The sequence below is a fragment of the Polypterus senegalus genome, chromosome 11, assembly GCF_016835505.1.
Source record: "Polypterus senegalus isolate Bchr_013 chromosome 11, ASM1683550v1, whole genome shotgun sequence".
Taxonomy (NCBI): Eukaryota; Metazoa; Chordata; class Cladistia; order Polypteriformes; family Polypteridae; genus Polypterus; species Polypterus senegalus.
In genome coordinates this window covers 55,281,270-55,299,943 of record NC_053164.1, presented here as the reverse complement: position 1 = coordinate 55,299,943, position 18,674 = coordinate 55,281,270, and the positions used below count along the sequence as shown (strand labels likewise).

The window sequence follows — 18,674 nt, the reverse complement described above, 5'->3', positions numbered from 1 at the left end:
TCTCACCAGTCTACACAAGACCCACGCGACTGTCCCCAAAAGGCGATCATAACGTCAGCGAACACATCTCTCTATACTATATAAAAGAAAAAGGCAACTTTCCTTTCTTTACACCTTTTTCCTTTTATCCCAAACCAAAGCCTTTCTCTTAACACTGCAGAGGACACAAAACTAATTTTCTTTAAATGCCGGTAAGGCACATTACCAGAGGCACAAATTTGAACGTTCACATAGAAAATGTAATTTCTATACCACAGCCGTCGTGTAGCGCCTTTCAAAAGGGATCTACTACCAAGAGATGATCCATATACATTTTAGCTGCTGTTAGTTACTTACCTGTTGTGTTACACAGTCTTTAAAATGTAGTTTACCTGAAACCACTCCAGTAGTGCTCAATGTACCTGTACTTCTTAAAACGTTAATGTTTTACTGTTTAATAACTTATAGACTATATTTTATTATTTTTCCCTTGCACTCAGTGACCAAAGCTATACACACACATATAGACACATACAAACATACACACAAGTATATGTATGTGTATATATATGTATGTATGTGTATATATATATATATATAAACACACACACACCCCTATCTACATTATATATATATATATATATATATATATATACACACACACACACACACACACACACACACACACACATACACACATATATATAATTTGTGTGTGTGTATGTATGTATGTATGTGTATATATGATGATAGGTATGTATATATATATATATATATGTGTATATGTAGATATGTATATAGATATGTAGATATGAAGATATGTATGTGTATATATATGTATGTATGTGTGTGTGTGTGTGTGTGTGTATATATATGACAGCAGCAATCCAAGCTGTGAGAAAACAGTAAAAAGGAGGCGTGTCAGACGTCGTGGTACATTTTCTGATGCAGCTAGACGAAAAAAACTTTGTGACGCTGCCGCCAAATACACAAAACAATTACTTTGACAATCATGTTACATTATTTTTAAAATGTTTCCTTTTCTTTTCATAACTTCTTTAACACATGACATCGCTGCGAAGTGCGGGTATTTTGCTATATATATATATATATATCACAGCGACACTCATAACAGTGACAAAACAATTACATTGACAATCATGTTACGTTATTTTCAAAATGTTTCCTTTTCTTTCTCTTTCCTTCTTTAACACACTACTTCTCCGCTGTCAAGCGGGTATATATATATATATATATATATATATATATATATATATATATATATATATAGATAGATAGATAGAAAGAGATATATATATATATAGATAGATATGAGAACAACATATATATATATACTAGCAGAATACCCGAGCTTCACAGCGGAGAAGTAATGTGTTAAAGAAGCAATGAAAAAGAAAAGGAAACATTTTGAAAATAACGTAACATGATTGTCAATGTAATTGTTTTGTCACTGTTGTGAGTGATGAGTGTTGCTGTCATATATATATATATATATATATAAATATAAATATATATATATATATTTACACACACACACAAACATATATATATATATACATATCTATACATATACACATATATATACACACACACATATATACATACATATATATATATCTACATATATATATATATACATACATATACATACACACATACATATATACACACAAATACATATATATATATACATACACACACATATATAAACATATATATACATATACATACATATCTACATATATACACACACAGCTATTTCAGATCAGTGCAATACGCTGTTTGTTAAAACAGATGACACCGCTCTTACGTGCAAGTCTGCGTGGATATTATGAACTTATATTAGTATTTGTTCAAGTTCTATTTAAATTTTAAATAGAAGGAATTTTTATTTAGTCGACAGAAATATCTTTGGTAGGAATGGTAAAAACAGACAGGAATATTATTCCTGAATAAATCAACTCAAACCTTAAACAACTTATAATATTTTGCTCTCCATAAAAATATATCCTGTCTAAATTATACAAGTTAGAAATAAAGTAAACATTAAAAGAACAAACATTCAAATTTCTTTACTCTTATGTAATTTTATATTTTATAAAAAATAAACTTAGATTTTAAATATCCCAAAAGATTTTGCTCTCCATAAAAATATATCCTGTCAAAATTATACAAATTCAAATATGAACATGCTGCATAACAAAACCTGGAAATATAAATAAAATCTGTTCCTTTCAGCAATAACAAATCAAATCATTCAGTTGTCTTTGCTCATATGTCATTTTAGAGCTGGACGCCTGGCATCTTTTTTTGGCAACAGGTTCGTTTCTGTTTGGTGTGAGGTTCTGTGTTGTGGAGATTCTCAGGATGGATTGCAGGTGCTCATCAGTGAGGCGACTCCTGTGTGCTGTTTTGTTAGTCTTTATCACTGAGAAGAGCTTCTCACACAGATATGTGCTACCAAACATGCACAAGGTTCGAGCCGCATGTAGACGGACTTTTTTTGTTCTTCAAAGTCACCAAAGCGCCGTGCAAACTCAGTGCGCTCAGTTTATCAGCAAAGTGTGTATTTGGGAACACCGTAGTGATGACTTGGTTTAACATTACTTGGTAATAGGGAAAGTGGGGCAAGTGGTTGTGTCTCCCATAAAAGCAGCTTCAATTGAAATCACTTTGTGATTGTGCACGGGTAAAAACATCCGCTGAAGTGTCAGATTCTTATTTAATTCTTCTGCTTTCTGTATCTTCTGCATTGCATTCAGGTCTTTCAGGTTACCCTGATGTTTTGTTTTATAGTGCCGTCTTAGATTAAATTCTGTAATTACAGCCACATTAGCTCCACAAATGAGACACACGGGTTCAGTAAACATATCCTCAGCCTCCCATCGGTTTTTAAAGGCTCTATTTTCAGAATCAACTTTTCTCTTCAGCATCGTGTGAGCTAGCTTTGCAATAACTTGCAGCATCATAAGGTAGACTTGATTAACGCAGTAAGTGTTCGGCAAGGCAGCTGAAGCGCTGCATTATGGGATCTGTAGTTTATTGTGTTACCAGCGCTTCATATACCCGGGCTTTAATAACAATAATACAGTATATAAAATGATCTCGCGGGCGGATATAATTACACGCCGGGCGGATGTGGCCCGCGCCCTTGAGTTTGACACATATGGACTAAATAGAACTTGAAAAGATATATTTTTCAAATGTGATCGCAATTCAGATAGAGTTGACGCGCACTACAGCCTGCATGCCTCAATAAGTCATCCTCCCTCGCCTTACTTTTTACCGCTCATCTAATGAATACACTGAGTATGGCTTTACCAAAACAATCATTGATGGCGAATAAAGTATCCATTATTCGAGTATGTAGATCGGGTTATATATATATACATATATATATATCCGCGTATCGCAGCGGAGAAGTAGTGTGTTAAAAAAGCTAGAAAAAGAAAAGGGAACATTTTAAAAATAACGTAACATGACTGTCAATATACAGTATTTGTTTTGTGAGTGTTACTGAGTGTTGCTGTCATCAAGGATTTGATTATCATTATTTCTTTCAATCAGGTTCGTATTTGTAGGATGTGTTGTGTTCAAGTTACATTCCGTGTTTGTCAATCGCTGTAAAGATGACAGGTTTCATTCATCGATTCGTTTCTTACTGCATCAATAAACAGCTCGCCTTCTTCTTTATCTGAGACCTGACACACTGCATGCACGGGTTTTTTACACTGTCTTCCTTTAGCGGGACATTGACTTTTTCCAACGTGTGCTTTGTTTCCGCAGTAGTTGGATTTATGAATATGCTTGTATGTATGAGACGCTTCATATTTTTTGCTGCCTTTTCAATTGTGTAATTCGGTTTTGTTCAGCTCTTTGGAACTGTTACCTTTTATCTGTGCACTGCGCCAGTTCACGGAGCCACTCGGTGTACATGCATCGAAGGTTCCCAGCTGTGCTGGTGCCATCTCGTGCTATGTCCATGGCTGTATTTAATGTTACCTTAGTCCTGGCACTTAAAACTTTCTCTCGCAGTTTCGCTGAGTTTGTGTCAAACACCACCCTGACCATCTCATCTTCCTCTCCATAAGCACAGTCCTTCACCCGTGAATATTTACCCGTGGCAGTTTGCTATTGGATTGCCGCTGACGGACGGCCTTATATGGGCAGGCACTAAATTACAAACGCCAGCGCAGCCTGTCTATGAACTTAATTTAAAGTGTAGGTTTACATCGTGCTTTGTTTCCAAGTAGCAGAACTCATGAATATGGTTGTATATGTCACTCGCCGCTTCTTATTGTTTCGCTGCCTTCTCAATTATATAATGCATGTTTTCTTAAGCACTTTTTTGAGGTCTTCCTGGTTTTCTATGTACTGCGTGATTACGTGGGAGGCGTGATGATGTCACACGAAACTCCCCCCGGCGTTGAAGCTCATCTCCATTACAGTAAATGGAGAAAAACTGCTTCCAGTTATGACCATTACGCGTAGAATTTCGATATAAAACCTGCCCAACTTTTGTAAGGAAGCTGTAAGGAATGAACCTGCCAAATTTCAGCCTTCCACCCACACGAGAAGTTGGAGAATTAGTGATGAGTCAGTGATTTAGTCAGTGAGTGAGTGAGGGCTTTGCCTTTTATTAGTATAGATATAGATAGATATGAGAACAACATATATATATATAGATAGATAGATAGAGATATATATATATATATAGATAGATAGATATGAGAACAACACTCATATCAATGACAAAACAATTACAATAACAATCAAGTTACGTTGTTTTTCAAATTTTTCCTTTTCTTTTTCGTACCTTCTTTAACACACTACTTCTCCGCTGCGAAGCGCGGGTATTCTGCTAGTGTATTTATATACAGTAAGTGCACATTAACATTATGTGAAAAAGACTGAACTTTTTAATAAATAATTTATAGGTTTTGCTCTATTTTTTCTGTCTGTGTATCTCATTGGCACATCCCAGCCATGATGAACAAAGATGCACCAACAATGGTTGGTGCCTAAAGCTGTGGGCATGGAGCATCACACTGCTCGGATATCAACTTTCATCCCGGAAAAAGAACACAAGGTTGGATGGATTCCCTCTGATGTAATTTCTTAATTTAGGAAACAATGATCCCTCCCTGGCTTAGATATAATTAAATCAAACCATCTCATCTGGTTATCTAATCCCAAGGACAAGGGTAGGGATAACACTCTAAATTGTCAGTTACTCATAATGATTTAATTCAGAGTTACCAATTAAGACCTATGTTTGTGGTGTACAAGGAAACCTACCATAGCCATAGAAATTCCATCCAAACATTGGAAGATGGTGGAAACTCTAAACAGATGATTGCTATTAAAAATGCAGGGCTGGAGCTGTCAGGTAGTAGCACTAAACACTGCCACTGCCCTAAATTATATATACCAATGTAAAAAATATAAAAGTGACGTATACTATGCACAATAATTTTAAAAAGTCTTTAGGTTCTTATCATTTTTAAAGTGTCTGCATTGAATTAGAAACTCAAAAATACACAAATAAATGCTATTGGAAATATTTTCTCTTGAATTTTTTCTAATGGTAATAATTTGGTCCAATCTTTAGGCCCCTGGAAATTGAATTGGATAAAGCAGGTCTGGCAATTAATCGATGGATAATTTTATAATGCCATAAATGTATTCATTTAAAACTCTATAATCTTAACTAGATTAATAATGTTAATATTCTTTTGGGTTAGGCTAATTTCATGCTAACTTTTAAAAAAATCCATCTCCTTTAAGAGTATTGCAAAATCTAAAGAAACCAAAATCAGGAAAACCTCATGAAACATACACCAAAACATAAAAAAACAAAAAACAAATATGGTTTGGAAGAAACTTTCTTTTAATGTTTCCTTACTAAATCTTTAGAGAACTGAGATGTGTGTGATTGGTGGATTACAGCGCTGCGCCTCTAATGCAGGTGTGAGATGACAGATTACCAGATATAGTGATCTGAGGGCATAGAAGAGTCTTGACTTCATTGTGAAGAGAGAACACTTAGGGTGATGAACCATGAGGAGCTGCCAAAAAGGGTCACTGATCTGCTTGGTTGCCTTGCTTCTGCTCACACCAGTCTGTAAGTCATTGTTTTAATTCCTGAAAATATGCCCTGTGAAATGTGTGGATTGCTCTTGCTTCTAAATAGTTTTTTTAGAATATTCAACATCACAAAGATACTGTAATTCTTAAATATTACTTTTAATGTTACTTTAATGAAATCATGTTTTCTTAATCAAAACAGATGCAACATGAATGGATAATTAACTTAAGTTATTAAAAACAAGATTAGTTCTCTCTTATATAGGACCAATTTAGAAATGCTAATTAACAATTTAAGCCAACACACAAACCTTTGAGGAAGGAAAACTTTAGCATTAAGAGAAAAACCTCACAAATAACATTGGAAGCATTTTCAAATTCTACATAAAAAAGAACAGTACCTGGACCATTATTCAAACTTGGGACCCTGGAATTCTGTTGCCCTTTGCTAATTGCCTTAATTTTTTATTTTAAAATTATCATTAACCTAGCTTTCTATATTAACTGTTATTTTCTTTTCAAAAAATTGATTAACAACATGCCTTCATGCATTTTTCAAACTTAACTAGTCTGTGTTAATATTGAAAGTGACAATCAGTGTAATACTGAACAGCTTCTACATATTCACAAATTGTTATTTAAAATAAAGAATTACAAACAGTATGCAGAATATCTGCAAGGATATAATAATGAAAGGAGGATCTGTCCATTTTCAAAGCCCGATTAATCCATTCTAGGCTTCTAGGGAATGAAGATTATTCTGGAAGCATTGGACACAAAGCATGAATCAGTTTTGTTTGAGGCAATGTAAGAAGGTGAGCTTTCAAAATTCTAGAGCTTTATTTAATCCAGAAATATTACATTTTGAAATGTGAAATATGTATTTTTTAACTACAGAAAATTGCATAGATATCCAAATTGGAATGACACATTGTTTTAGAATGATATACTGTATGCTTATAATAATCAAATCATTACATTTGTCAAATTTAGAATATTTTACTTTTTGTACACACAATTGTACCATCATCATCTATTTGATAAGAATTGGATTAATTTCATATTTAATTTCTTTTGATTTAGTTTTAATCACATATGAAACAGTCCACTCAAATTTTATTAACTGTTTACTATTTTATTTATGATTAAAATTATTTTCATGCTTATAATTTTTTAAGCTTCAAAATAAAATTGTTTCAGAAAAGCTTCCAAAATATCCTTCATAAAGTATTGTTTAGGAATGCTGCAACTTATAATTAATACTTATATGAGATAGGAATGTTTAGTGCACACTTCTGCCATAATGCAACTCTATATGTAATACACAAAAATAGTTTATGATCCCTCTATACCGAGTTGTCACATGAAGGTTGTTACCATAATACAGTAAATCTGTTAATTTCTTTATATATTTCCAGGAATGTTTTATAAAATGTAATATATGAGGTGAAAATAAATCCCAGAAAATATGTTGAAATACATACAGTATACAGATCAATATATCTGTATATTCAAATATATACAAATATATTAGAGAAATTACTTTGCATAATTTATTTAACTGAAAAGCCATGTATAAAATTCCCTCGCTGCACTAAAATGAATGCAATTGTTTGCTTTGACAATTGCACAGAACAATAAAAAAAATTAATGTAAGAACTTTTATCAGTTGAACTTTTAATCTTGCGAAAAATAGTCACATTAAAATTTTAAACCATCTTGTGTCTGCTTTTTCTGGAAATCCTTTAGCTCTTAAATAGTCTGATTTGAAAACATTACATAATAATTTAGATTTTATACTTGTGAATAAATGTAGAATCAGTTTTAGATTAATTTTTAGTATTACCTATGCAAAGCAAACACTGCATACATCTAAACCAGTAGTAAAAGCACAGGAATCAATGATATAAATATGAAAACAAATATCTTAATTGAATTATGTATGAAATATGGCTAACTTAGCTCACTGTATAGGTTTCTACAATGTTATTAAAGTTTGTGGAATACTGGTTAATATTTTTGGCAGATTTTGTAAAGTATAAAAAAACCTATAAGTGAATCACTGCGGTGAACAGGGTCCAGTAATTATTTGTGCTTTATTCTTAATTATTCTCTGAAAGTGATTAGAGTGTGCTGTTGAATGGAGATTTAAAGTTTCTTTCTTCTCTTTCTAGGTAGTAATATGGCAAGGCTGGTGAAGGGACGTGGACCTTGTGAGGGGAGAGTGGAGGTGTTTCACAGTGGAGCATGGGGTACAGTGTGTGATGACAACTGGGACATGCAGGATGCTGCCGTGGTGTGCAGAGAGCTGGGCTGTGGAAAGGCACTGTCAGCCCTATCCTTTGCTCACTTTGGACAAGGAACTGGGAGAATCTGGCATTATCACTGCCATGGACTGGAGTCTACATTCAGTGAGTGTAGAAGTGCACAAACTACTGGCTGTGAACATTATGAAGACGCAAGTGTTGTGTGCTCAGGTACGAGATGAATCTCTCATTATCATGTTGCAGATTTTGCTTTTTGGCATTTATTTTAAAAAGTATTTTCAAATTCACCATTAAATTACAGTAAGGTTTCAAAACATAGTAAGACAGATGCCAGTTTTATTCCTTTAAATTGAAGAATATACAATATCTATTGAAAAAAGAAAACAATGTTACAATAATTTTCAGCAGTTGCAATGTAAGTAGTTTTCATTCATAATAATTATATAATTAATAATAATAATTATTTTCACAGCAGGTAAACCAAATAGTTTACACATTAATTTATAGAATTTATAGAAAAGAAAAAAGAAAATTTTTGATTTCTTGCTATCAAATAAACAATAAACTAATAAACTTACAGTAAAATACTGGAGAAAAGAAGTACCTCATATCTACCCTTACACAGTCCAGGTTTTTTTTCACTTACATGAATATTTATGGGGGTGGCATGGTGGTGCAGTGGTATTGCTGCTGCCTCGCAATAAGGAGTTTCATGTCCCTATGTCTGTGTGTGAAGTTTGGATGTTCTCCCCTTGTTCACATGAGTTCAGGTGCTTCAGTTTCCTCCCCCAGTACACAGACATGCTGGTTAGGTGGATTGGCCTTAGTGTGTGTGCATTCACCCTGCGATGGACTAATGCCCTGTCCAGGTGTTGTTCCTGCCTTGTTAGGACAGGCTCCTCCTTCCCTGAATAAGTGGGTTAGAATGATTGATGGATGGACGGATATTTATGGTCTGTACTGTTTTAAGTTAATGTATCACATGATTTGTACCAGTATGTTTCCTGCTTTAAATCTATAGTGTAGACAACATACATAGGCATATCATTTGTTATTATCCATCAATCAACTTTCCTCATTATTCTATTACAAGTTCTAAGGGGGAAGGAGTTTATCATGATAGAATCAGACAAAGCAGAAATTAACTAGAGGGTTTTCTAGTATATGGTGGGGTATACTCCCTCCTTCCTCACACACACACACATACTCATTTATAATAAATCTATTTAATGCCAGCTATAATCAACCTATATTTGCATGTCAGAGTACACTGAGAAACCCTGCATGCAAACTTCACAGTCACTGGGCCAGGCTTTAAAACCAAGCTCCTAAAGCAATGAAGTGTGAACCTTAGTTTGGATTAGGATGGAAATGCCTTCATTTTTCATCCTATGGAAGGACAGGGAGGGATATACTGCATCATCAGAATGGTTTGGGAGCATTTGAGAATTTGTAATGGAGGTGTTGGAAAAAGTTATTAATGAAAGAATGACCTGGTATGACTAGCTCAGCAAAATAAAAGGAAGACCAGTACTAAAAGTTAAAATAACTAATTCTTTGAAATTGCAGAACTACATTTACTTCTTCCACCAGATATGCTGTCATCAGAAAACAAAAAAACTAATATTATGACAGATTCATTAGAAATTGACCGGATGAATTTTTATAATAAAATTATACATTTTCAAGAATAATATATCTTTTTATTAATGGGAATTACCATCCCTTCTGCATGTAGATCAACACAGAATAATTTTGTTCAATGAAATTTGCTGGCTTCACACAATTTTTGAGATTACCTTTTTCAGTCAGTGCTGCGATGACTCAGATGCAGAGGCTAGCCTTGAAACTTATGTGGCAATAACAAACTAAATTCTGGAGAAAACAGGTGTCCATTCATATGTGTCACATTCAAAATCCTTTTATTATTAGGCTATTTAATTAGTTACCTAAGTTTCAATGCTTTTGGCATTGCCTCCACAGAAGACAGCAGAATCCCTTGGATACTACAGAGTTTTTTGAAGGGCTGCTTATATCTGTTAAAAAATATGTCCAGTAAATATCCATGAAAACTGTTTAAGCCATCACAAGCATATTTGTGCTGCTCTTAACTAAATAATATTGTAAAATTATATTAAAAATCTTATATTTATGTACTCTCTTCATACATTTAATTACATTCTATTCTCACTATTATCATAAAATTTAAATATGTTGCAAAAATATTTAATAAACTAAATGAGGATAAATAACTCTTTCATAAAATGACTAGTTTTATGTAGTTGTGGAAGGCGTTTTTTAATACTAGGCTGTTTTCTCTTATTTAGCACTACTTCACAAAACAACTTTTTCTTTTTTTAATTGAGACAACATAGTTAATCTCTGTTAAATTGCAGAACACACAAAATGTAATTAATTACTACAAATAAAAAAATCTGTTTGTTTACCAATCGCACAAAAACCATTGATCTGATTTTAGCAAAATTTTGCATTTATGTTGCCATTGATCCAACTTTAATTAAAGGCATTTTTAGTATCAAGGAGAGGATTTGTAATGGAGCAGCAACCAAAAAAACAATGTGAGGCAACAGGAGTGTGCTGGGGCTGATGATAGGATATTATTATCACCACACACAAAGTTTCATACTGGCCAAAGTAGGGGCTCACCCAAGACTGCAGGTACAGTATAGCGTTTTCCTCTTAACTAACTTGGACAACAATTTCATTGTTTTCCTAGATTACAGCTTTTGTTTAACAGCATGGCCTTTTGTCTCCTTGTGGGTTGTGTTTAGCCATGTTTAATTTACAAAAGGCAGTTTTTGTCCATTTATTTTAATTAACACCCTTTTATGAAAAATATATGGATCCAAAAGGGGTGTACATTAATACTAAACCCTTAAGGAGTAATGATCCTTTCTTTCAAATTCCAAACTTTTGAATCTCCAAAATATGTTTTTCAGAGAGTTTTCAGTAAAATCCCACTAAACAAACTTTAACAGTAATTTCAAAAAACTGTTTATTAATTCATCCTTACCAATTATTTTTTGATATTATAAGCATATTTATAAAATGGATGAACATTATACATAACAAGCAAAGCGAGGACAGTGGTTGCCTGCTCTGTGCTGGTCAAACATGCAGATAGGAATTTCATTGCATCATATACATTACATGTAACAATATATTTTTTTTTTATCAAAGCACAACCTTACATTTTTGAAAAAGCTAATGCTATTGTATACCAGAAAAAGAGTACAATAGAGATAAGCCATGATGACACAGAATGAAGCATGATGTTGCAGCACATTCAGTATTGCTGTTTAGAATATGGTAGAAAGTGAATGACCGATGATGTTATTTGTAAATTTTATTCATTCTTAATGTAGACATTTATTCAAGTCCATATTATAATGAGGCGGTTATCGTTTCAGGCTTTCATGCCAATACAATGTGATGATTTGCAGCAACTTTAATGTTGAGTAAATCAACTTTGAATCATCCTTATAACTTTATCAAGTGTTACCACTGGTGTTCTCTCCTGTAATAATATGGAAACCTGCAGCGATGTCTGTGAACCCCAATCCCTCAATTACTGAAAATGCTTTCTGAGATCCATGGATTCAATTATTAAACAAGTCAACATTTAAAAACACACTAAATACAAAGAACTCATTTAAAGCTTTAACCCAGAAAGTAGTTAACCTCTAACTAAACAAATTATACAAATATACAGTATCCAACGATAAAAGGTACTTTGGGTAGTCAATAATAATATCTTTAAGACAAGAAATTAAAACATTTTTCTTTTATCATAAGTTTAATGTATTGATTTATTATAAATGTACTTTAAGGGTTGCTCCAATATTAATACCTCCTAACTTAACTGTTGTATGGAAACTTAACTGCAGTGAAATAATTATTAATTATTTATAATAATTACTTTTAATTAATATTTTGTCATGTGTTAAATTATTAAACTTATTTACATAGAACCCACTGACATAGAATTTTTGTTTTAGTGCTACATTGATTGTACTGTGAATGTGTTTGCTGCCCGATTATAAGACAAATTTTATCTTTATAAATCCAAAAGGTACATTGCATATCTCTGCTTATCATGTCAGGCTCTTGCCTTACGTGCTTTACCAGTCCCCTGGTGCTACATGGTCATGTCTGGGTATTTAAAACTTAATCACTGATAATTTCCTATAACTCTCATCTATTTAGTAAAAATATTTAACTATTATCGATAACTGTTTAGTTGACATTTGATAACGTGCTATTTACATTTTTCCTTACACATCTTACATGTCATACAACTTTGTAGCATAATATTAATGTCAAAATGCTATTTTTGATGGTTTTGAAGATTTTTTTCTCTTTTCTTCTAAATCACCTTTTTAAAAAAAATGTACAACGTGGGAGTAACCAAACTACACAAATCTTTCTGTTCACTCATCTGTTTATTCCTTTTCAGTACCTGCATTGCCCAGTTCATGGCTGCAAGGTTGGATACTATACATTCAGCATTGTGTGCAATACAGATACCAACCTGGATGCGTCATCATCCCACTGAGGCATACAATTAGTCCACCTCATTTAGTTACAAGTATGCATTGTGGGCATTTATTTAGCTGTGAGTTTCTTGAATATTCCCTTTTCATCCTTTACAGAATGTCAGGGTAATAGAAACAAAAAGAAAAATCATCCAGATGATGCACAGTTAGCAAACCTAAAGTAAAAATGTTGAAACTATACAAACATTTTGAAAGTCAGTTTGCAAATGACTTCATGAATGGCTTTTCATTAATCCTTTCAATATGTGTGTGCTATTCTAAAAGTAAACCCTTTGACTAACCAGTGCTCAGTGTCCTTGCATAGATGACAGAGAAACGAATGTAGAATCACTGGATTGTTAAATTACTCAGAGAGCAGTATGTGTACAAGTGTTACAATTCAAGCTCATTGATAAGTAAATAAATAAACAGAAACATAACTTTATAGTCTTCAATGCATGATGATAGGTTTTCCCTTTACAACTTGCTTACTGCACAGTTCTAAGACACAGATTTATTTAAATTTAAGTGGCAATATTTTAAATATTGCATCTTGGTTCACCATTTTTTTACTTGGGCATGGTGTTCTTTGCTTGGCAAATATCTATTGCTATGTAAAAACACTGAAATGGAATCTTCACATGTAGTCATCTTTCCATGCTTAGGTGATGAGGGGAATCATCCACAATCTTTGCAAATACACAAGCTGTATTAATAAAAAAAATTCTATTCTGACTGCCAGTTACAAAGAAACTAAATTTTTTTGGACACTTTAGTCACATACAGATGAATCCTAATGTAATAAGTGTGCATTTTTTGCTGAACATGAAGCTATTTAGCCTTCATTTAAGTTTTTATTATGCACTGAATGATCAAAAGTCTCAAGTGATAAAGGTGCAAGGGCTGATCAAAATGTTTTAAGAGAAGATAAACAGCAGTAAAACTGAACAAGTTTTATTCTTCAACATAACTCCTGTGGCCAGTACAATATTTGTTCTAACATTCAGAAAGTGTTTTCTATACCATTTAAATAAAATATTTTGTCTTGTTAGTGCAGCCTCTCCCACAGTGGATAGATCTGAATACGGTGGATAGATTTGGGAACAAGTGGCAGTCAGTTGGAATCAGATCTTGAGAAGAGGGTGGGATTGGCATCTCTTTATATTTTACAGAGCAGTCTTTGCAACCCTTGAAGCATTAGGATTTAGCAAAGCAATAAATATAAGAGGCAGTAGATTTCAGAGTTTCTATAATAGGTCAGGCTGAGGAGCATGCACCAGTAGAGCATTTCGCCGAACCCACCACACAATGAAACAGCTTGGAATCCCAGTTGGCAACCGTCCAGGCAGACACGTCGTCCCATCCTACCCTCTGGAAATGACAATCTATCTAGAACAGCCTGGTGTTACGTTGGCGTCCTCTTGGCCTGGTCCAGCCGCTTGGGTCTCCCCAATGATGAGGATCCTTTGAACCAGATAACTCTTGGCGAACCATGACACATGGCCATTGTATGGTATCCAAGGATTCTCCGAAGAGACACAGTACCAAAGGAGTCCAGTCCTCAACTCTAAAGACTTGGACCTTCCTCCTTTTGCAAAGATATTGGGAGTGCCACACACCATTTTCTAGTGACCTCATGACCTCATAGGAACAGTCACCAGAGACATGAATGTCGCTGCTGAGGTAAGTAAACCTCTCAACACAGTCAACACTCTCCCTGCAGACAGACACACTGCTGATGGCTGTGCCCAAGAGGTCATTAAAGGCCTGGATCTTGGTTTCGTTCAGGACACTCAGACTCCTCGCTCAGTCTCTCAAGAGCCCCCAATCAGAGCTTCTGTTGACTCTGCGAAGATCACAGCATCATCAACAAAGTCAAAATCAGTGAATCTTTCTTCACTCAAAGATACCCCACAGCTGCTGGAGCCCATGACCCTGTCCAACACCCAGTCCAAGTAGGCAATAAACAAGGTAGGAGGAAGAACACACCCCTGACGAACCCCAGAATCAACTGGAAAAAAAACGCACAGGTTGTGCACTTGCAGTACCAATGTACAGGCTGACCATGACATTCGGCAACTTTGGGGGATCCCACAATGTTTCAGGATGTCCCACAGGCCAGTTCAATCAATTGAGTGGAACGCTTTATGAAAATCAACAAAGGCTTCAAAGAAACTCTGCTGATATTCATGTTCGTGCTCGATGAGAACCCAGAGTGCCAGGATGTGGTTGATGGTAGACTTCTTAGACGTAAAACTAGACTGCTCCGGTCGCTGGTAGGTGAGCAAGTGATTGCAGATCCTATTGAGGATGACCATAGCAAGAACCTTTACTGGCACCAAGAGCAGTGTTATCCCCTGTAATTGCCACAATCCAGGTGACCACTGTTCCCTTTCCAGATAGGGGTGACAAGTCTCATTTTCCAGTCGGCTTGGATGATGCCCAACTCCCAAATGGAAGCAAAGATTCACACTAACCATTTCCTTCAGGGTGATAAGGAGTGATATGAGATTTGTGAATCCCATACAGCTGGCACATCTATCAAACAATATGACATACAAAATTTGGATCTTGGTCAGAATGTATTCTTGCATGTACACCAAAAAGAACCCTGGCTATTCCTGCTAACTTTGGTATGACCTGCTGATCCCTAGTAGAAGCAGTTTGGGTATATTTGGAGAAGACATCAGTCATTATGAAAATATTTTCTCTGCCATCGCTAGATAATTCCAAGCATGTAAAGTTATTAGCCAAAATTTCTAGTAGCCATGAAGCCAACAAGTGACCATATAAGTCCAGGGCATTTAATATCATTGTTCTGTTCCTCTAAATTTTGTAGTCTGTAGATGAATCAAAGGATTATTATTGGTGTAAACAATACATTGATTCCCCAACAAGTATTCCCTTAATTTTTGAGTCGTAGCCCCTTTAAGAGCAAAAAATTCCAATTTCACGTAACTATAGTTTTGCATATTCCTCTCAGTGGGCCTAACTCCGCAACTTGCATAAGCAAATGATTTTAGCTTGCCATCACACTCCTGTGAAAGAATAGCCCCAAGACCATTATGACTTGAATCAATTTCTAATACAAAAGACTGGCAGCCGATGCCAACCTTATTTTAAGAGATAGAAAGCTATTCTCACTCTCATTTGTCCACACCTCTTGAAGAAGTTCTCCTGACCCTCTTCTTTTCTTTGATCCCATAAGCTCTGCTACTAGACTTTGCTTTGACAAAAAAATGTAGCTCAAAGAAATTTCTTTCTGCATGTATGACAAACACAGACCAGGCCACCACTGTCCTTGTCTGGTAGATGAAATCTCTCTCCATATGTTATATATAATATAGCATCACAAAATAATAGGCAGTGAGCAAAGCAGCCAAATTTCCTTCCACATCCTTTTGATTTGTAAAACTGCTGCTAAACTTCATTTCACCAGCATTTCTCAACTTTGAATCTCACTTTCAAAGAGATTTTCGGCATTGTAAAGGTTTTTTTGAGAGTTGAAAGATTGAATTTTCTCCTTAAGGGTTTGGCAACACCATACAGTGCTTTTGGACACATATATTTCTGAGAAAAGGAAAAATTGTCTTTTGTATATTCAACATACTGCGGTGGGTTGGCACCCTGCCCGGGATTGGTTCCTGCCTTGTGCCCTGTGTTGGCTGGGATTGGCTCCAGCAGACCCCCGTGACCCTGTGTTCGGATTCAGCGGATTGGAAAATGGATGGATGGATATTCAACATAGTTACACCCATGATGAAACAAAATGATGTACTCTTAGGCAAAAAAAGTAATCAAGTGAGATAATAACATTGTTATCCACATTAGTTAAGAAGAAAATGCTGTACCTGCTCTCTTAGATAAGATTCAGCTTTGGCCAGTATAAAACATGTTTGCTGGTAATGTTGCTCTTTCATCAGCCTCAGTGCTCTCCTGCTGCCTGAATGGAACTAAAGCTCCAAACTTGGCACACTATTTTTGGGCTGCCCCATCCATTACAAGACCTCTCCACAAATATGTTATGTAGCCTGCAATTTGAGTTGGACCAACAGCAGCACAGATGCAAAATTTCATGAAAATCTGTTCACCTTTTTTCACACTTGGTGAACAAACAGATAAACAAATAGAGTACATTTTGTTTAACAGTTTTGGAAAGATAAAAATGCATTCTCAGCACATCCAAAGTCTCTAAATCGTTTTTTCCAAATATCACTAAACACCTATATTACAGTACACTAAGCATTCCTGCATAATATAAAGAATTTAAAACACCAATTAAATACTTGTTTAATAAGTAATGGATTTAAGTGTGTACAGTTGTGGGAAGTATGTAAATAAATACAGCAATGCTATCCAGTTTCCTGGATACAAATTTCCTTCTGCACTGGAATAGACAATATGAACTGTAATTCAACCGCAATGGAACATTTTGTCTTCTCATTTCTTACACTTTCACATTAAACCAATGTTTTTCCTTTCAGGTACTGGTGCACGTTTAGTGGGTGGCAGCAGCTCCTGCTCTGGGAGACTAGAAGTGCTGCGGGATAATAGCTGGAAGAGCATTTGTGATGTAAACTTTAATCAGACGGCAGCTGAGGTTGTCTGTCAGGAATTGGAATGTGGAGCTCTAAAAGAATATCGAGCAGGAATGTTTGGTCAAGGAAAAGGTTCATTTTGGGAGAAAAAGATTCAGTGCAGAGGAAATGAAAGAAAGATTTTTGATTGTCCATTCTCTGAGAGTGCAACTCTCTGTACTGAAAGGAACGATGTTGGCCTTGTTTGTGTTCGTAAGTTTTTTTTTTCTTTGAAATATTAAGTGTAAAAGTAGAATTTTTAAACTGATACAATAAAAAGTGATGTTTATAGATCACTTCAATATTTAATTGCCATATTGTACAAGAATCATTTCTTGCTGCATTTTTATTTAAAAGAAGTGCTCAGATCGATCTTGAAAACTGAGTAGTGTCCACTTTCATACAGTGGTGTGTGAAGCACCCAAAGACGTACTGATGGCTAGTATGGTTTTTAATGCAGTATTTAGGCAGCTTCAAGCCTGAAATGAATTTGTGCTGTGGGGAATCAGTATCACTTTTTCAAAGAACCTGCCTGGAAAACTAATTCTTTTAAACTGTATAATACTTCATTCCTCCATAAACCATTCAATCTTGAGTAAATTACTTGGTTTTTTAGAATAATGGATAGGTTTTCTTTAACAATATTAACACAACACAACCTGTGTGTGTTGAATTAGAATGAGATATCTTAATAGGTCTAGTTGTAATTAAGAAAATATATGTTACAAAATTAAAAAATAACATTGTTCTTGTAGGACATGGTTCCTAATAAAATATCAAATCAGAAGATTTATTAAATGTGTATTTCTGTGTTTATAATATAAATGTATTCAGTAATGGATTAGGCACCTTGTGGGCTTCAAGGTTCCGCCAGACTGTAGTCTTCTATTGGTGTGCTGCAAACAACATTGAGTTCTTTATTGATATAAGACATAACAATTCTTCCTCAACTGAGAGTACAAATTTCATTCAAAATCACTCTCATATTCTTGAAGAGTTAGTGACATCACACCTAGATGGAGTCACTGCATAATCTCCTCTGCAACTTTTTTCATCTTCCACTGAGGATTTAAAAGTGTGTAAAGACAAGGCAAGAGATAAAGTTCCCCTGGCATGTCCATAGCCTGGCCCCTGGTGGTCTTTAAGTTGGTTGTACCTGGAAAAGTTTGCGGGGGAGGCATTTTTAC

The 18,674-nt window shown here is 34.9% G+C and overlaps 1 protein-coding gene across 2 annotated transcripts in view; it reads left to right on the top strand.

Moving 5' to 3' along the window:
• Window positions 1–6,038: 6,038 nt before the first annotated feature.
• LOC120539004 (antigen WC1.1-like) overlaps window positions 6,039–18,674 on the top strand; it is a 39,864-nt gene continuing 27,228 nt past the window's right edge. Inside the window, exons 1-4 of one of the 2 annotated variants that reach the window (XM_039768675.1) lie at window positions 6,096–6,124; window positions 6,825–6,902; window positions 8,262–8,564; window positions 17,395–17,700. In XM_039768675.1, coding sequence (XP_039624609.1) covers window positions 8,270–8,564; window positions 17,395–17,700 — 601 coding nt within the window. In that variant the 5' untranslated portion in view covers window positions 6,096–6,124; window positions 6,825–6,902; window positions 8,262–8,269. Of the gene's footprint in view, window positions 6,125–6,824; window positions 6,903–8,261; window positions 8,565–17,394; window positions 17,701–18,674 lie in introns of both variants that reach the window. The other variant, XM_039768674.1, reaches the window with a different exon arrangement.